This window comes from Scomber japonicus, chromosome 23 (assembly GCF_027409825.1).
Source record: "Scomber japonicus isolate fScoJap1 chromosome 23, fScoJap1.pri, whole genome shotgun sequence".
NCBI classification, from domain to species: Eukaryota; Metazoa; Chordata; class Actinopteri; order Scombriformes; family Scombridae; genus Scomber; species Scomber japonicus.
In genome coordinates, this window is record NC_070600.1 from 15,474,879 (window position 1) to 15,495,946 (window position 21,068).

The 21,068-nt window shown below is 40.2% G+C and overlaps 1 protein-coding gene across 3 annotated transcripts in view; it reads left to right on the forward strand.

Annotated features, from left to right (window-relative positions):
- iqsec3a (IQ motif and Sec7 domain ArfGEF 3a) overlaps positions 1-21,068 on the forward strand; it is a 108,356-nt gene that overhangs the window by 28,824 nt on the left and 58,464 nt on the right. For all 3 annotated transcript variants that reach the window (XM_053314064.1, XM_053314065.1, XM_053314066.1), the window contains exon 2: positions 3,459-3,539. In XM_053314064.1, coding sequence (XP_053170039.1) covers positions 3,459-3,539 — 81 coding nt within the window. The remainder of the gene's footprint in view (positions 1-3,458; positions 3,540-21,068) is intronic.

Consider the following 21,068-nt stretch of genomic DNA (forward strand, 5'->3'; position numbering starts at 1 on the left):
GCTATTTTGGCAAAATGTGACACTTGTGCAATTAGTCCAGCAGTTTCTTGTGAATTTTGTGTAAAAATGCTTTTTTACTAAACAGTAATAGTTGGAAGGAATGCTCGTTAACATTGTGGTGAGTGGTAAGATAACAGTTGGTGCTGGGAGAAAGAATTTTACACCATGCCAAAAGGGGGAGAAATAAAAGGTCATGGCTGGGTGTTACTGCTTTTGCTTTAGCAACCATCTTTATTTTCTGGGCGAAACTTTCTAGAGGAAAATTCACTCTCTCTTCCATTTCTGTCTCTGTGGTGCTGACACATTCAAACTCTCTATCTGGTGCTGAAATACTGAAACTCATCCCTTTGTGTCTATATCCATGGCGATGAAACACACAATATCAGTCTGTCTGTATCTCCCTCTCTCCTCTCTATACAATTTTCTGATCAGCTGAACACAGATAAAGACGCATTGACAGCAAATGTATAACAGATTTTGACCCTCATATTTTTTATGCTATTTTTTCTAAATTCCATTATTCAGAATATGAGAGACTGTTCGCACTAAACTTTTGAGACTACTTGGAGGCAAACTTTGTTGTACTGTACATTGAGATGATCTAGTTAAAGAGACTTTGTGGAGACAAATATTATGTTTACATTCACTCTCATCAAAATGCATTGTGTGTGTCCTTGAGGCCAGACAAATGTTTTGCATGCATTTCCCTCCTCATATAAGATTTGCAAAGCTGGTTGTTTGAATATTTTCTGATCATCATTGTTTATCATTTATATGTTTGCTAGCTTGCGGCCTTCTTTGGTGCACCGCTGTTTCTTTACAACTTACTGCCACTGTCCTGTCAATCAGTGCAATATGATGAAAATTGTCAACAGGGAAATGTAAATGGGCTTTATTTATATAGCGCCTTTCTAGTCTTCCAGCCTCTAAAAAGTGCTTCACACTACATGCCAATATTCTCCCACTCAAACACTGATGGCAGAGGCTGCCATGCAAAGTGTCATCCTTCCCATCAGGAAATCTAATGCTCATTCACACGCACATCGATGGCACAGCCTTCGAGAGCAATTTAGGGTTCAGTACCTTGTCCAAGGACACTTTCAGACTGGAGGAGCCAGGGATCGAACAGTCGATCTTCTAATTAGTGGATAACCCACTCGACCTCCTGAGCCACAGTCTTCCCACCATGTGCTTGCACACATTTGTCAGATAAACAAAATGGGGACCTACACATTAACTACTAGTTGTCAAAAACTCCACACCGTACTTTTATTGGTGCCTAGACTGTGAGATTTCATCAGTCTTATTAGTTTATTGCAAGCCACACTGTGTGACATGTATCTAACAACCTTGGGTGCATCAAGTTTTAGATTCCTTCTGGAGGACACATTATACACAACAACAGGCTTCTGCTGCCACAACTCAACAAGATTTTGTTTGATTGAATCCCAAACATCATTGCTTTTAGCGCCAGGATTATGTTGATCAATTTTATCCTGCATTCCTATTACTTAATTAGTAGATATCACATTGTGAGATGGTTATCCTACATTTTTGACACTGTCAGAAACAGCCATCTTTGAACTTCTCTCATAGTGCGATGTGGGGCCACAGCCAAAGATATCACCACATTTGATCAGGTCATTTTTTGTCTGGGACAGCCCAAAATAGCGCAGTGTGTATCTGGCTTAAGTTTAACGATATACAAATAGGCCTATTAGTTTTGACACGTATCAATTAAAAAGAATACCAATAAATCTTTCTTGCATCCTGACTTGTATTAGTAGCCTAGAATGCCTAAAGGTTTTGCACTTGCTGACATAATCTGGCAATCTTCAGCAGCAGCTGTGACTAGTTGAGAATGCTAATGAGCACTCTTGCCAACATTAGAACTCTGTTGGCCCAACTTTGGCTTGATTGTTAAAAAACATCTGCTTGTACCAGGGTCCAGTGTTAGGAGGACTGCTGTAAATTATGCAACAAAGCTGTAAGTGGCTCAAATCCAGGCTGCCATTGTCTTCTGATTGCCAACCAAACCAACACTGGCCCAAGGATTTTATGTTACCACGGTAATCCTTAGAGTCTCCCTATAAATAATGGCTGTCGCAACATTGTGCCTGGGTTGAGTAAGGTGGTTTGAGGGCTTGAGAGAGTGGTTCTCAAAACAAGTACTGAAAAGCAGACACCTCAAGCTGAGGTTATAGGGGTGAGTCAGTCTTTCCTTGGTCAAAATGACATTGTTTCTGGGAGATCACAAAAAAAGGCTGGGAAAACTAGAGGGGCTAAGGATGAAAGGAGTCAAAAAACAGGCAAGCAGACAATACAAGGAAAATACTAACCTAAAGCTACAAGGCATAGAAGACAATCTACTAAAGGAGTGACTGCTGACTTAAGAGTATATTGGGGCTGACGAGTAATAGGACGCAGGTGTGGAGGGAGCAGACTGGTTAGGTGATCAAATGCTAGAAATACAGTGGGGGTGGGAAATGGCAGGGTCCAGACAAACAGATGAATATGGTAAAATGACAAAATATATCAAATGTATGTATTCTGGCTGTAATTTGAACTAGACTGTGTCCGTTAAAAGAGCCACTTTTGTTTTTTATGTAGGGATATTAAAGTGGTGTCGACATAACAGTTGGCCTTCAGAGATGAAAAGACAACCCTATCACCAAACAAGAATGTCAATGGACAATTCTGTTAAGGTCACAGCACTTGTGGTTTTAGCAAATAAAACATGTTCATGGTTAGGGTTAAGCAACTGGCCACTTGTTTAAATCTCTTCCAGATGTTGTCTTTTCAACAAAAAAAAGGTCAATTGCCTCATTAGAATCTTTAAAATAACATCTACTACTTCTCCAACATTATACAATTCAGAATCCTATAAATAAGGAAATGTTGTCTTTTACTTCACAGAATAGTCTGTTGGAGAGTTCAACTTTCCACATCCACATGTTGTGTAAGTTGCAAACTGGACCAAGATTGGCTCTAGTGTGAAACTCTGCACATACATCTTTCTGCAAAAATCCTCAAGCTCAAACATCCAAGTGAAGTTAAGAAAAAAAAAAAAAGCAAAATACAATTATGAGTGCAGAGGGACTTTAAGGTTGGGTACAGATAAAGGTTACAGTTAATAAAAAGGGTGAATGTTAATTGCAGGTATATGATGGGAGTTGAACTTCAGACTTACTAAATGCCCACCTACAGTACCACTCTAACACTCCACAGCCTGATTTTCCACCTCACTACATATAAAGCAGACTATTTTCTGCATCGGTATTGGCAGTGGACATTAATTTTGAGGTCCAGAACTGTCCATTATATAATTAATCTCTTAGGTTTCATTTTCCAAGCCAGTATTCCTAACTGATAACTAAAATGTAAACAGCTACCAGTTAGCATTTAGCTTTAACTTTTCTATTTATTCTGTTGTTCTGTTTCTTCTCTTCCTTCCACAGCAACCAAACAGTGCTTCATCAGTTCTGCTGCCCTGCCCCAGAGGCCCCTGAGGGGGAGACCTCTACCGCTTGTGTCCCCAGGTAAGATAACTGCATCCTTGTAACATTTGCACAATTTTTTTTTTTTTACTTATGTATTTACTTTGAACAATTTTAATTTTCTTTTCTGTAAATTTTAATTGCAGCCACTTATCATGCATCCTGTTAATGGCAGTGCTGCAGTAGCTACTTTAGGCAACACAGCTACCCCCAGCAGTGTTATCTAAGTTGAAGTGGTTGTAAATGCTTCAGATTGTTCCCGGGGACAAGCCGAGCTTCTTTTTTTCTCCATGTTAACAATCAGGCAAAGAGAGGGAGACTACACCCTTAAAATAGCCACCCCATTGAGACAGAGGGAGTGACTCCACACAGTTTTAAATGTCATTTGTCACATCAGCTTGGGTTTTGGGTCTTGTTGAGGCTGCAGCATTGTTTCCTGAGTGAATCTAAGATGCATTGGATGATTTGTTATTTTCACAGTGTCAGTGCTGTGTTTGTCTGACTTTCAAGATAAATCCACTGAAACACAGCAGTAATGACAAAACCAATCACATCAAGATCCCATTTCCTGGACATTGGTCAAGTCTTTAGTGGAGCTGTCTATATGACAATTAAACAATTGCTGAAAAAAATTACACTGAGTTTAGCAAGCAAAGCAGGATGATGATACTGTTATCTTTTTATGTCAGATTAACACATGACAGTGATGGAACTGTTGCTGTCTGTTGGAGTTCCAAGTATGTACAAATACTTGTATGTGAATTCCAGATAAGCACTTTTTTTATAAAAGTTTCTTATGTTAAGTTTGATGTGGTAATTTGGGTAATTTGCACCCTCTATCATGGGGAATGTGAAAAAAGAACAAAAAGAACAAAAAGATGTAACGATTAGTTGCTGTAATGATGGTACTTATGCACAACTATTAACCGTCCAGGCAGCTTTGAGGGAGTATAATAATTAACATTTACTGTTGAATAAGCAGTCTACAAAATAGAATTAGATAAGCAAGATTATAAATTATCTCACCCCTTTCAAGAGGAATTGACAGCACAAAAATGTCTCTATTTTCTGATTTTATTTACCCAAGTGCACTCTGCCACCGGTGTCACTGAAAATTATTGCAATCATCTGGCCAAAGCACATCAATAGCAATCAACAGCATCAGCCCCCAAAAATGGGTTGTTTGTTGTGGACTGCACATTTCACAGGATTGCTTTGCTGTATTGTCTGAGCCAGGCAGTAAATAGCACACAAGCAAAAGTGTATTCATGGCAAATCATAGCCCCCCGAGGTGCTGGACACAATAAGTGACAGAAGGCTGCAGACCAACAAGCACAGACAAAACTACACTTTAAACACCTCAGAGGCATGTTGTTTTATGTCAGCTACATGGATAGACATGACAGACAGAAATGTAGAGGAAAAGGAGAGCACTTTCAATAATTCTCCTTTTTTTGGCTTTGTTTGCCATTTCAGTGAATAGCAAATAAAGCTTCATAAAGCCATTTATCAGATACACTGACAAACGGCCTGCTGACTAACTCAAAACCCAAGTGTCATACAGTATCTGTTGCCACAAAAGTCTCTTTGCCCTTTTATTAATTGAAAGTAGTGATTCCAGTGGTTAAAGTGAACTGGAGTGACTTTCATGGGATCAAAGCCAGGAGGGGGGAAATTGGAAAGGCAGACAACAACAAACAAAAAGACAAAAGAAGAAGAATCAATCTGAATTTAGCAGCTTGAACTTAGCTTGATAGAAGCCGTTTGGTGCTGTTGTGTTTTATGATTGCTTTGTGCTAAGGGACCATTAGCTAAAGGTACCAAACAAAGTGCACAACAGAAGGTCCTTGCTAACTTGTCAACACCTCCAACTCCTCAAATCCCCCCCACCTCCACCTCCACCCCCCCCACCCCAACTCCCAATCTCTGAAGCAAACCACTTCAAAGCAGGTCTCTCTGGGGCTGAGACAGAAAGCAGCTTGTGATTTTGTCCCTTTTTTTTTTCTTTTTTTTTTTTGTTCTTGTTGCGTCTATCTCTTTTTGAAAGCTGTATTCTGTTGTTGTTGATTTCTGTATTTCCGCATTGTTGTCAGTGATTTGTTGATCATTTACTCATGTGGCATCACCACATCACATCAACATAACTCTGCGTCGCACCACACCTCATTGCATCCATCGCCACCATTGTTCACTTCATTCGGGCTTGTCTCGCCACTGTTGTCACATTAAGTTCGAAAGAGTCATGTATGAATATTACCATGTAACCAAAGTGTAATTATGCAATGTAAAACTACCATACTGCATTGATGTGTGTACTGTAGGGTCTTTCCCCATGCTGGAAACTGGTGAGACTTCTTGTTGACACATGTAATACATCTGTGTTCATGTGAAAAAAAAGAGTTCTTATCATGTTGCATGCTTTGGCTTGGCAGTGATCAGAACACAGCTCCCTGTCTATCTGTGTGTGTGTGTTAATGTACATGTGTGTGTACCAGTCTGTCGATACGGTACACACGGCATACGGTAGATAATCTACATACTCTAGTAAAACACATAAAACCACCAGATCAGCAAGAGAATCCATGATCATGATGATAGATAGGCCAGACAAAAGGAAGAGTGACATAACCTTTACTTAAACCCTACGGAAATCTACAAAAGCCTCTCACAGAAATAAAAGTGAGTGGATACTGTTGTCTTGCATGATTGAGGGGCTCCTTGTACCACCAACAAGACCTGATTAACATATAAAAAGGACAGTTCATTGCCTCTTTGTGCACTGCATCCACTCACCGATGTAATGAGGCCTTATTTCACACACTGAACCTGACAGACAAAGTACAATCATTGATATTTCATTTACACCACTCCTTCTACTGAGAGCAATTCAAGCCATGGGTCAGCTCAGAAAAGGGCACCGGTGTGAGCTTCTGCAAGAACTCAGTGTACTAATTTGAAGCCATACTCTATGGTTTGCACCAGAGGAGCCTAATCCGAACTGTTAGGAAGTGGGGAAACAAGCAGGTAATATCACGATGTACGTGGGATCATTTAAATGAGCAGAAAAGTAGGAAGTTGCAAACTGAAAAGAGAAATGTGGATTTCACTGTCACATATAATGAGGACCTTGCGGAGGTTGGAATCTCAGCCTGATAGGCTGGTCATTCTTGCCAAGCTTTAAGGAGGCACCGGAGGGTTTAGAGATGGCAGGGGATTTGTATTCAGGGTCACCAAGTCAGATCTATAATCATTCATGGAAGGGGCTGATTTAGCAGGATGGTCATAGCCTTTCAATTAGCAGTGTGAACCATCTTCTGCTGCGGTGTGCTAGAATTGCACTCAGGAGTTGTGTTGTTACCTTTCCAGTTCCATAAGGGAACCTAAGTCTACCGTAACTTTCTGCTTTGCAGCAAAACTGAGAACTGCTGTGGTCAACACACGGGCCCCCCAGAAACCTAATAAATCGAGGGGTAAACTTATGAGTAGAAAATTCTTGCATAAAGAATGGCACAGCAGAGGAGCTATAAATAATGACACTCAGGGAGATGCCTGGTGGACAAGCTGCAGGTGAAATGAGTGCTTTTCAAATCACTGCTGTGTGTGTTTGTGTGTGTATACACATAAGACTTCCAGGTATGCAAGAGTAAATTAGCTGACCACAAATGACCGGGGTATTATGTAATTTTCTATCATTTAAATAAATTAGATTATCTAACACTCATTCCTGAAACCTTTGAATTTCCAAGTAACAAACTATGCATACTAATGTTGCTTGATTCAAATTTTTGCAAAAGAAAAACGTAGCGTAGCAACAACCAGCATCCGTTAGCTATTAATAACATGCCACCGTGTAAGGTTTATTCAAGTGTTTGGGGTGCACTCCTGATTCAGAAAAAAAACATTTTTGTGGCATATGTGTGATAACTCTGCAGTGTTGGTATAGGTCAGCTCTATCAACAGAAACTGATGTGTAGGCCTACAGTATGTGTAAACAAGAGCAAGTGCAACACAGGAGGCAGCAGTGTGAGGTATAGTCACTACCAGCAGAGTGCAGCTGCTTTCTCAACCATCCTGTCCAGTAAAATAGCCAATAAATTGTTGGCTAGGGTTGGTTGGAGTAGTCACTTAGAAATGTCACTGGTCCAAAACCTGGCACTGATGGAGCCTGATAAAGTAGAAATGCCCCAGATAAAGGGCTAATAATTGCCATATGGATGAATATACAAAATATTATGGACACTAACTCTTTATTAGGTGCAATGGTTAGGTTAATCCAGGTAAAAGGCATTACTGCTTTATTGATTTCCACCAATCAATCTGAGCCACTCACAAAGAAAGATAAATATCAGACACCTTGGACTTGAATTTGGAAATCAAAGCAACTCACAAAAATACTTCAATACTTTCAAGAATGCGTTGATCATTGTCGAAGTGGTGTTGTTTTTAAAATGCTAGGTACTGATTCTATCGACATTTCATCCTGTCTGAGGAGAAAGAGAAGACAAACTGTGTCATTGATGTAAAGCACAAGAAACCTGGCCAAGACAATAACCTCCAGCTGCTGAACCACAACACCAGCCAGTTCAGACATGCACTTGACGTCCAAATTAACATCCAGCTGCCAAATATGAACTAGTATGTTTGTGAGTGATTTATGATGCTCTTCGTACTGGCAGTTTAAATTTAGTGTTGCTTAGCTTAACCTTGTAGCCGAAAGACTGACACAAACATTCAAACATAAAATAAGCATGCTTCCACAACACAGCTCAAGCAAAATAATTTCCCTGCATAGCTGAGTCATCCTGGGCATATTTAATGACGGCGCTGAAAGGATAAACACCCACTCTTTTGGTCACAGAGTTAAATATAAACCGGACAGTCAGCCTTTGGCAGGTGACGGCCCAAATTTTTGGCATGATATTTAAGTCTGTCGGCGATTCAGCTGCCAAAACGACGTTTTTCCCTACCAGCTCACAGTGCGCACAGAAAGGCTGACATCCTGTTCACCATCTAAAAGCACTTTAAATCAGTTCTCCTGCTGTACGTCTGACAAATTACTTGCACACACATACACACACCAACACCTTAATGAGGTATGCTATGCTAATTAGCTCAAACAATCTGTCATCAGGATTTTTAGTCAGAGAGGAAATTAGTTATCAAGTCTACGAGCCTCCTCTGCTTTTTTGGTGAGAGAATAAGTTACATATTAATGAACACATGACAGTTAGATTGCACTATTATTATTACATATTACCATAGTTTATTTTTGGAGTTGTTTCTGGGCAGTATATCCTTTCATTCAAAAGTTAAGTAAATTAGTGGCAAGCTGCACTTTTGCATCCGTGGTGTAATTAAAACTTACAACCCTATCTTTTATGACAGGCGATAAATTGAGCTGTAGTAGAGGTAAGGAAGGATCACAGACTGCACCTGGTGAAGCATATGACTTTGCTGAAATATAAAAAGAAGGACAACACATTTGGGTTATTGCCAGATCAGATTTAGGAGTCTCATGTCATAATTTTTATTTATAACTCAAAATGTCCTTGATCGTAAACTGGAATAAAACGTAGATAAATGCCACGAGTGGTGAAGATGAAGCTGACACCTTGAAACATCATAGTGGGGAGAATTATGGGATTTCTATACAGGAAATTAATTCGCCTGTGGTCATGGCACAAGTAGACAGCTGTGCCTTCTCGCCAAGACACCTTTTTTCTCTAATTAATCACTGGAATTAATAATAAACTGCACTAATTAGTGGAGTCATGCTGTCTGCCAAATAAAAAGGTGACATGGGATGAATAAGGACACAGCTTGAAATGCTTTGTCACTTCTGGTGGCAACGGAGATAAATAGAGGTTCTCAGTGTGGAGAGACTTAGAGGACTACAGGGACCATGATGCATTGAGGCAGACGGAGCAACTGATAGGATGATTGATCCATTTTGTTGGAGGACATTCAGGGGCATGTTGGAAAACTGTCCCCAAAGCTTTTTTTTTTTTTAGTGATTCAGGAGCTGTCTTTGAGGTGTGTGGCGGTCACGCACACACATACTCGCACAAGCTAAAGGAGAACTGCAAGATCACCCTTTGCTTTTGTCCTCGCATCCCACATTAGTCTCACCTGTGCAGCTGCAAATTCAATTTCACACATGTGGCATCTTGATCTCAGTTTGCCAAGTTTCTTTTACCCTTTCACTTGATAATGTAATATTTTGTCCTCATCTCCCTCTGTCTCTGTCTCTTTCTGTTGCATGCCATGGTTGTGCTATCGTGCTGCCTCAGCTGGAGAAAATGACCTTGTTGGCTTGCTGTTCTGTTGTCATGGGAACAGAGGGCACAGCAGGAAGATGTGCAGTTGTGGCATAACATCTAGAGACTGTCTGTTATACACCACAGAGGTGTGGGTGTGTTTTTATTCTTTTACCCATCATTGTAATAACTGAAGAGCCATCACCAAGCCATGTGTTATATTTCTCTCTCTTTCAAATAAGCCTGTCTGTTGTCACCTTCCTATTGGCTCAGAGGGTTTGCCTCTTAGCCAATCAGAGGAGCACTCAGTGTCATTTTCCTTAGGGTTCTGTCCATTCAGCTGTTAGTTTTTGTTCTAGCTTATTCCATTTTAAACACATCCTCTGGGATTTTGAGTAGCCTAAATTCACTCGAAAATTGAAATCAGCACTCAGCAGCATTGTGAATGAATGAAAGAAGCTTTTAGAGTGTGAGCGCTTGGAGTAATTTCTAATTAAAATGATGCTGCATCTAATTTATTTTCACCCTGAGGCCTGCTTTATGCAAGACAGCTACCACATAACTGTGATACCAGATCTGCTCATGCTCAGTTGCATGATCATAGACATCATTCACTGTTTTGTTCTTTGTAATGCATGTAAGCTTTGATGAGATGAGGCTCACTACTGTATACATACTTGTGCAGAAATGATAAATAGGACCATAGTGATGCTCTGCTGCATTACTGAACAGTGTCATGTCATCCCCCATCTCTTTAGGAGAACAGTGGTGAGCATAAAATGTTCAGATGTCTGAGAGTGTCTCCTCCTCTTCTCCCTCCGTTCTGCAGCTTATCTCAGCATTGTGAGCAAGGCAAGCGGAGGGTTTTATTACAGAGGAGATTTAATAAAAGCACAACATTTGATGACTTTGCTGCGGCATCTCTTGTGTGTACAGCATCTGTTGTGCGTATGTGCTTTGAAATGTGTGTGTGTATGTGTCTCAGAATCAGCAGTCTTTTAAGTTTCAGTATAATGCCAGGGCCTTAGATCTTCTTAAACATACAAACTGCTGTGAAAAGCAAAATGAAAGCAGATATGTGTAGGTATGTTAATATTTTTAAAGGGGCACTCCACTGATTTGTCATAAGAGATGCTGGTGAGCCATCTTGACCAGGGTTGAGGTGTTGTGTCATCTTCAGACTTGGAGCCGTGTACATGAGTGAAGTTATGTATGAAGAGGTTGTAGAGGAGAGGACCCAGCACGAAGCCCTGTGAAATACCTAACATGCTGTGGTCTCCTGGTTAGGAAGTCCAGTATCCAGGTGAAGAAGGAGGTGTTGATGCCAAGCTTGTCAAGTTTGGTGTTCAGTTTGGAGGGCATGATGGTGTTGGAATTTTGAATTGAAGTTGATGAATCACGTTCTCATGAGTTTGTAGTCTGTGATGGCCTGAATACCCTGCCACATGCGTTTGAGGTTGGAACTGTTGGAACCATTGTGGAAGTACTCCTCAATCCTTAGCTTGTGGCTGTGCATGGCCCTCTTGATGCCCCTTTTCTGTAGGCCTGCATGTCACCTGATCTGAAAGCAGTGTGTCATGCTTTAAGCAGTGTGCCTCTTTTTTGCTTCTGATTGGGAAATGTTGTAATCCAATTAACAATGGTAACACTGTTGATGTTAATGTTGATATCATCCAGAACAGAGGAGGCATAGGAATCAATGTCTGTGTGGTAGTCAAGGGTGGCCATGAGTGGTGTGTATTTGAGAAGTAGGATCAGTGAGGTGGTCAAACTGTCCCCAGTAGTGGAGAAGAATTGCTTTATATGCTTCAGCAATATTTGTGTAAACATGGTCTAATGTCTTGTCCCCTCTAATGGGGCAGGTGACGTGAATTTGTGGAGTAAAAACTGAAGGTTGGTATATGCTGCAGAAAGGCTTATTATGCAGTAGTAACCATTTTGAGCTGGCAGAATCACTGCAAGATATAAAACAATAAATGTACTTTTCCTGTAATATTTTCCTTTTTTTAGAGAGAGAAAATTGAGGTGATCATTACAGACTGAAGTTCTATCTCGATTATGGCACTTTTTGTTCTCAGCCTGAATACAGATCTTTTGATTTGCTATGGGCTCAGATGAATGCCATTTTCTGGCTAGAACCAGCTCGTATGATTTCAGATAATGATTTTGAGCACTGTGGCAGAGCTGTGTGATATATAGACTCGTTGACCTAAACATCTTTTTGCTTCTCACAGATGCAAGCACACATACACTCACACAATGTGCCAAGGTGGTATGATTGCTCTCTCTTCCACTCCTTTGTTTCTTTCCCTGACTGTCTTTAATGGTCTGCCATCTTATTAGTATCCATCATCTCAAGCGTTCCAGAATACCTCAGAGTCATTCTGCAGGCCAGTCAATACCTCAACTTGTGCCTGACTCTGCTGCGATAAAATGTCCCCTTGTGTGTAGGTGAGTGTTTGTGTATGGAAGAGAGAGTGCGAGCCAAGAAAAAAAGAAAGAACACAATGGGATGAGTGTCTGCTTGTGATTCTGTTCTTTGTGTGTTTGTGTGTACCTGCCCCTCTATCTAAACTGCCTGCAGCTCCCAAAATGGACAAAATGTCCCCCCTCTGAACAGCAGGGGGTGCTAATGAGGAGCAGAAGTACTGGTAGACAGAGACATCTGTCTGTCCACATGCTGGCTGCACATTTTGTCCTGACCTTTTTGCTTTGGCTGTCTGCCTATATTTTCACCCTCTGTCCTTACATCAAGTCATCTATGCTCTTCTTACTTAACTATAAAGGATGTCCATAACAAGTCAGTGAATGCAGTTAAAACATTTTGTCCAATGACCTTTCCTTTCATCAGTCAGTATGTTACAGCATGCCTAATTGTGGAACCGACATAGAGCCAAATGCCCCAAAAGCAGGCATCTGGTACCCTTAACTGTCCTACCCATTAGCTCAAGAGGTGGGAGAGTGTAAGCTATAAATCTCTTGTGGGTACAAATGGAGGGAAGAATTAACAATCTGCTTCATTCTGCAGTGCATGGCAGGTAACAGAAGGGGTACTAAAACCTGGAAATATGAGGCTCTATTTGACCTTTTAAGTACAAATCATCCATCTTTATCATGCATGAATCGCTTAACGCTGATGTGCTGTTCTCATTTTTTGTGTTTTATAAGAGTAGCCTTTTTGGGATTCAGGCTTTAGCCCAGTAAAGTTAGTGGAGGCAGTACAGTAAGTGCTCTCACACCCAACTCAACTTTTATTTCAAATACTTGATCAGAAATACCTCAAATGTCTTCTGCCACATAAACAGTATATAGCAGGAACCAAACACAGACAATTTTGAGGTACTCCTACCTGGGATAGAAGGGTTAGGGTTAGGGTAATCCAAAGCAACCAGAATGTCAAAATATGGTTGTATTGTGAAACAACAGCCTCTTACATAAGGCCTTACCATAGGTGAAAATATCAGTCACATTTTCTCAGAAATACTAATTCGAATTCTAATGCTAATCTAATGATAATGTAATCAGTGCCCAATTATGTTAATGATTCATTTCAAGTAGTCGCTGACAATGTCTCATCAAAAACAAAAAGTAGTAATAGTTTGCCACTGAGTACTATTATTGTGACTATCCAGTGAGTATAACCTAAAAAAGTACTGAAAAATGTCTGCCTTGGTTGTATTTTCATATTTCATATTAGCACTGATGGTTGTCAGACCTCAAATGAACATTATAGTAACTACAGGGTTTTATTGTGAATCAGCAACATAATGTCATAAAATAGACACAATTTGCAATGAACAAGTATTTTGCTTGCATTAGAGAAATAATTTATTTATCACAAAAAAAGATTATTTTTTAACATTTTGTCATTGTTCTTCATGGGACCAATCAATCACAGCCATTGGGACAGTCCATGTAAATTCAGGAACAAATGTCTACACTGCAATCCCACAGACAGACACTAGGATTTTGTAGTGTGATTGCAGTTCTTATCATTGCAATAGAGAAGAATGACATCTTTACGGCTGCTGGTGCAGGCTCTTTTAAAGTGATTTTTGCAGTGATGTGCCATCTTTGAGTATCCAACCTTTCCCAACTGGATTCCATGGAAGAGGTTTAAGGATGTGTCTGTGGCACAGTATACCAGTTTGGTACATTGCCCGTAGGACATGTGATTCAAAAATATCCTCAGTGGGAGACAGATGTGAGACAGGCATGCAAGAAGGCAACAAAGCTCATCAAGACTTGTACAGAGCTGGCCTTTTGGCTTCTTTTTTAGGCCAGAAGAGCATATTGTCTTACAACTGGCAAAACCTCTGAAAGGCAGTCAGACAAGCCAAAGTTTCTCAGACCCTGAAACTCATTTATGTGCTTCTCAAATTTGTTGAAAGCATTTATTTTGCCCGTTTTGAACAGGCTGCTTGTTGTATCAATGCATAGCAAGCTGGGAGACTCTCACACACAGCCATTCACAATTTCTTTGAAATCCTTGATACTGTCTTTTTTTTTTGCCTATGTGGTGAATCACTTCATTAACGAGTTTGATGACTTTTACAGTAAATGGAAAAAACTATGACCATCCATCACATGAAGGGAACATGTCAAAGATATGAAAAAAACAAAGTCATGTTTTGTTCTCAGGCCCATTTTTAGGGTTTGTTCCTGGACTAGTCATACATTGTTTCACTGGATAATTTTCAAGCTAGTCCCTCAGGGGGATGGGGTTTCCCTAAAATGCTGCTAACTTGGTGTTGATTACCTCAGTCTTCTGAATTAGGCATTTTCTATAACACTGTGTGTGCACATCTCCAGAAAACAGCACATTGATTCCATAGGCAGGATTAGTTAGGGGCCAATTGGAGGTAGCATTAGGTGCTAACACTAACATTAACTTGCCTTGTGTTGACTGTTCCTCCTGTCATTGCATATTTTACCTTCTTATTGTACATGAGCAGTGAAACAGAGATTTTTGGAAACAGTGTTTTTTGACAGCCAAATTTAAAGAATTGGACTATAGCTGTGGTTGTGCAGTGATGGACGAATCTCTGGCTTTTAATCCCCACAAGCACTCCATTAATGCTACACATCTGCCCTACCTCCCAGTCCCACACACACACCAGGTAGCGATCTATTGAGCAAGGTTATTCCCTGCTGTTCTGTGTGAAGGGACATTAGTTGTCCCGGGCATGGGTGACGGTGTCAGATTCAACGTACATCACTTGGTAGAGTCCTTGTCCTGACAGCTCGCCGGCAACCTCACGACAGTAGATCAGAGGAGGAGGTGGAGGAAGAGGAGGGTGGGAGGGGAGAAGAGGACATGAAAAACTGCTGACAAGGCAACTTGCCTCTGCTGTCACCTCACTCACTGTAATGAGCAACAGGGATGACGAGGAGGAGAGCAAGGGGGTGTTTAGGTTACAAAATGAAGAAAAAAGACACAAGGGGAAATGGTGAGATTTAATCACGCAGATCTCGGAAAAGAGACATTATCTTCATTAAGTTTTATATTTTTGTCCATTTGGAATGTGGATGAGTGTATATTTCAATAAGTATTATAAGAAAGCTTCATATGACAAAGATGAATTCACTAAAAAATACATTAAAATGAAACATCATCAGACCACTGAATGCTGATCAACTCTTTCATGCTTTTATGCACTTTGTACTGCGGTTACCATGACTTTAACTGTGTTTTTTTTTGTGGTGAGTCATCTTTGCAGTGTGTATGTCAGGCTGTTTCATTCCCTGTGTCACGTCTTGTCTTGTTCTGTAGAGGTGATGGGAAGTCAAAATAAGTTAGTTGTTAAAACAAAGTGAAAGTAGTCTTTACATGCCAGTGCCATCACAAAAAGATCCATTTTATCTTGAGCAAAACCATATAGAAACCCTCAAGATAAAGCTGCCTTAAGAAACCTTCAACTGAAAGAATGAAAAAGAAGCTAAAAATAGTGTGAGTGACTCATGATTGTACAAAGTTAATGGAGCTTCTACTTGCAGAACTAAGTTTTGACCCTTTAATATAAAGGACATTGTTAAGTAAGCAAAGTCAAACTTCTTATTCAGCTACTGTTGCAGGCCAGGTGTCCCTCTCTTGATTCCATTCTTTCACCCCATTTGGTAACCATAAAATGCACCATTAGTTTGCTTCTACAGTAGCCCACAAAGCCCATTTTGAGAAATAACTGCTTTCACATTGCCTGTTAGTTCAGTCGTTCTGTAACTGCCTGCATCACCCCCAATGAGGACCAATGTCAGAGAAAAGATTAAACGTGAAGGTCTGCACCGGCGTGGACATGCGCTTACTCTGGAAGAAAAACCTTTCACATTTCACTGAGATGTAATTGAATTTTCTTCTGCTCTTATCGGCTTGGTGATGGGATAGCATCTCAACCACTTGATGGTCTAGAGTCAATGGGAACACAACGGTGACCACCGCCTGGCTTAACTTTATTTTTCGCCATAGAATGAACAGAGTGAAACATTTTTTTTTACCCTTCCCTTGAAAGCAATTTCACCGATGAGGAGAGACTGATTTGGAGTATATGAGTGTGTGTGTGTGCGTAAGTGTGCGAGTCTGAGAACACTGACAGATAATGGAGAACGTGCCAAAGAGTGAATTGTGTGCCTGATGCCAGATCATGCCTCTCTTGCCTCAGCGCCATCGTTACAATAAACAACCTCCAGTCGTTGTTGTTGCTGTTGAATCACCAAGCACTGGTGACAAATAAACTCGGCAGGAGGAGAAATACATGCAGCAAAGTAAGTGAATATTTAATCTTCCTGTGGACATAATCTTGAACTTCAGTGGCAAATCAGTGGCATTGGTTGTTTGCTCAAACAGTTCAAAATGGCCTGCTGTATGTTTACAGTGCAGTAAATAGTAGAGGTTTGAATTGGAGAAGCATATTTGTTTTTTTTAAATCAGAATTTTCTTTTTCTAATGAAATGAAAGGAATAGGCCCTACTTTGTTCTTGCTGAGAATTAGATGAGATGTGTGCCAAATCAGAAGCTAAAACCAGTAAGACGTTAGCTTAACGTTAGCACAACTTCAGACTGCTAATTAACTTCTTTCATCTTGATTATCTTTGTACCTTAAACAAAAAGGACAAGTTTTTGTTTTGTGAGGCTATGTGTTGTTCCTTAGCTAGATACAGTGACCTCATGGAGTCTTTGCTGGTTGCCTGGTAACCTCCAATATTGACAAGACTCCAGACTATTTTTACGATCTAATTTTTGAACAGATTAAACAAACAAGACATGACATTTTAACCACTGGAGACAGCCAGGTTAGCTCTTTATGCTAATCTAAGCTATAAATGTCACCTGGCCCCAAGTTCATATTTTATAGAGCACTTACAGTGGTAGCAATCTACTTATGTGAAATTACTTTCATAATAAGCTCAGTAAGAATTTAAAGCTAAAGATAAATTGATCATTGATCAAGAATCCTGGTGAGTATTTCCAGTTCACATGTAGTAAAGGTGATGTATTATATTATGTGAGCTTGTATGGGCGGGTGTATGTTTGGTTTGATACAATGAAGAACTTGTAGTGGATTTATCACTTATGTTACATGTTTGTCCCATGGTCCCCCTGCATTATTGTTTGACAAGCCCTGAGCCACTGCTGTGTTTGGATGCATTAAGTATCTGGCTGTGCTGTGCTGAGCCTGTGTGTGTGTGTGTGTGTGTGTGTGTGTGTGTGTGTGTGTGTGTGTGTGTGTGTGTGTGTGTGTGTGTGTGTGTGTGTGTGTGTGTGTGTGTGTGTGTGTGTGTGTGTGTGTGTGTGTGTGTGTGTATGAGTGTCAAAGCCCACTCTGGTGTAATACACTGAAGAGCTTACAATGTGTTTTATCAGATGCCAAATGTGCAGTCTAGTCCCTTTATCTCTTTCTCAAACATGGATCAAACAGTAATTCTTTATGTACAGGATAGATTTCACCCTGACAGTCTTATGTATACATCCTTTTCTAACAGAAAACTGCGTTCGTGTGTGTTTGAGTGATCATCACCATGCTTTTAAGGTTGTTGAAGGTGATTTGCAGTCTTAAGCAAAAGTAGACGATTGATGTTGGAACTTAAATCCTTAAAATTATTTGATTTTACTATGAATAACACAACATCACATACATGAAGAATTGTATTTTGGTTTTGGTAAACTCACCAAACTCACTCTTTATCACTTTTGATATATTCATAAATATAAAATGCAGCATTTCAATTCAGCCTCTGTCTCTTAACTGGTAGTCTTAGTTCCTGTCTCTTTAAAGGCTTCCTTCTCAAGCCTGCCGAGGGACAGCTGTATCAGAGTTGTACTAAGTTACTTCTGATGCAAAGCCAACATTTCCAACTCCACTGCTTCATATTAAAAGCTCTTAAATTACTAAATGACAGGAGACTTTTGTTGTGAAGAATTGGCAGGAAATGGAAATGTGTTCCTTATTGAATTAGCAGAGTTTCATTAGCAGCACTAAAAACTGGTCAACACAACAAGATATTTGGAGATTTCTGTTCTTCAGAGCAGTTAGAAAGAATACAGTGAGGAATAGTACAAGCAGAAACAGTCATAGTGATGATGATGTTTGATAAAGCTCTGCAGACGACCAGAACATCTCAAACAGGTAAAGTACTTATTCTACTTTGCCATGCTCTATAAACATCCACCATTGTAACATTATTTTCATATGACTGAAAATAAAGAAAGGCATAATAGGTCCCCTTTAATACAAGATAAATGTACTGTGTGTGTCAACAGCCACTTCACTAAAAAAGGCATTAGATCTAATAAATATAATGCTTTGAGTTGTGTTGTGTTCACAGCTTGTTGTGTTGCTCTTTAAACGCAAAACATAACTGAATGCAGGTTTAAATAATGCAAAAATATCTCATTCTTCATTCTCTTTTCTCCTTGTTCAAGCTGTAGTCAATCAATATTTTTGGGAAATCTTAATGCAATCATTATAACCTTAGCTGTATGACAAGTTCTACATCAGTGCCTTGCTTGTGTCTTACATTAATAGCATTTTCTACTGCTGTCTCTTCTTTTTCTTCTTCTGACATGATCTGTCTATATCCTACAGCAGGGGTGCCCAGCGTTTTTACACTTCAGATCTCCTTTTACATTTTTTAACACTGCAAGATCTACCAGTCCCAAATCCCAGTGTCTGTTCCATGATGAGTTGTATAAAGCTACTGTTATACTGCAGACAAGTTTCACATTTCAGAGAAGGGAGTGATTACCTCGGTTGATCCAAATAGGGCTGAAAGGCAAAAGAGACCTATGTTAGGAAATTCACCCCTCATGTCAGTGGTTGCCATGGATTTCATCTGAATATCATTCTGAAGGGTCATGAATTTCCTCATACTGCAGTAGTATCCAAGAGAAAAAGTGTTTCCAATTTGGAGACAATGTCATCCACATCAATACCTGTGCCGACTGCGGTGACTGGCTCGAGTGATGAAAAGTCAGTGAAATGTCTTACAAACTCCGATGCAATGCTCTGAACTGGTTCAATGTAATGGGCACTGTTGAGCTGAGCTGCGTCTTTGCCCTGATGCTCAGATTCTGAATCCATGCTTTAAAAGTAGCGTAGGTCCTCATGCTACAGATTGACTGAAAATAGCCGTAGCTTGTGTGTAAAAGTGTTCACGCTGATCATGTCAATAATAGTTTTAGTTTTTTCCCTATAACTCTAAATTCAGCTGATTCAGAATGCCTGTCAAGTCAGTGAGGAATGCCAAGTCCATGATCCACTGTTCATCATCAAATTGGGCATGCACATACTTAGCGATACATACAGTCATCATGCGAAAAGGATTTTGTGATTGATCTGCAAGCATGATCAAGCATGATGTGTCCTGCAGCACATCACCACAGGTATATAGTATGTGTTCAGCTTTCCATCATTTTCCGTCTAAATCATTCTTGGTGTTCATATTTTTTCTTTTCCTGCCATTGACTCACCCTTGTTTGTTTTGGGTATTATCATTTCCGCTATTGTATTATAATCCTCTCTGTCAGAACTCATCTGTATCCACCTGTAGTCATTCCTCAACACCTGAGAAATTTCACTATTGCAGCGTCATACTCAGTGTAAATATTTCAGCTGTTGCCACCGCCACAGAGGACAGTTTCATTTTAATTGAATTTCACATGACGTGTCTTCAGGCCTTTCTGTTCCATTCGTGAATCTGTCTTCTCTGCTTCCAAGAAGGTCTCATACTCTCACTGTCCCATTCTGCAACATCAGAGTGAGTCTGAGGATATTCTTAAGTGACTTCCAGTTCCCAGCCTGAATTTGGCCACTCATTCCCACTTTCCTCAGGGATGTAATGAAAGTCTAGATTTATGTCCATGTCAGCAGCTCCCTCCAATTCCCCTGAATGGTCCGACAACTCCGTCTGCCATTCCACATTTGTAGAATCAGTATATGGGTATTTCTTTTCTGTCAACCAGGCGATGTAATGTACCCAATTCATCTCCTTGTCCCCCTTGTCCTTCCATCTTTTTTTCACTTTTCAGCTCTTCTCCTCTCGTTCTACCTTTTACAGCTCAAGATTGAGCAGCTTTACTTTCTTTCGCTTTGCCTACTATGCATCTTCACCAGGTTGATGGGGACATGCACCACTGCCATGTGGCTGGTCTCTCTTCTCTACTTTAAACTGACACATGCTGAATTAAGGTGATACTCCACCTTTCAAACTTGAGTGAGCTTGAGTGTTTTATACTCAAAAGATACATTTGGGTTGGGGTCTTTAATTCCACAAATAGTACAGAAAAAAAGGCTTGTATCAGCATCTCAGAATAAATTTGCTAATTCCAAGAGAAATTTCATTACATTTGAAAGTGTAATATCTGTGCATAGTCGCCCACATGACAACAAGTAGCTCCCGGGAGATTCCAAATCATGGTGAGTGCAGTGGGTGGCTTGTCTTCTCCTATTTAATAAGTGCATGAGAAATAAAAGAGTCACTTCAGGATAAAACACAGAGGTAAACCTTTAAAGGGGACGTATAGTGCTCATCCATCCATTGTGGGGCTCTACTTGAATATCTTACATGATTTATGGTTAAAAAAAAACCTTAATGTAGCCCCTAAATTCAGCCTCTGTTTGAAACATTCCGTTTGAGCTCCTGTCTCTTCAAGGGCCCCCCATCTTAATGAGCCCACTTTATTCTGATTATGCACCTTCCAGAAGCTGCTCCATGGCAGTCCTCCAGTGGCTTGGGAGGCTATGAAACCAAACAGTGGTAATATGATTTCACCTCCCAGATTTCATATCCGATCTGAAATATGTGAGTGGACAATGTGAAT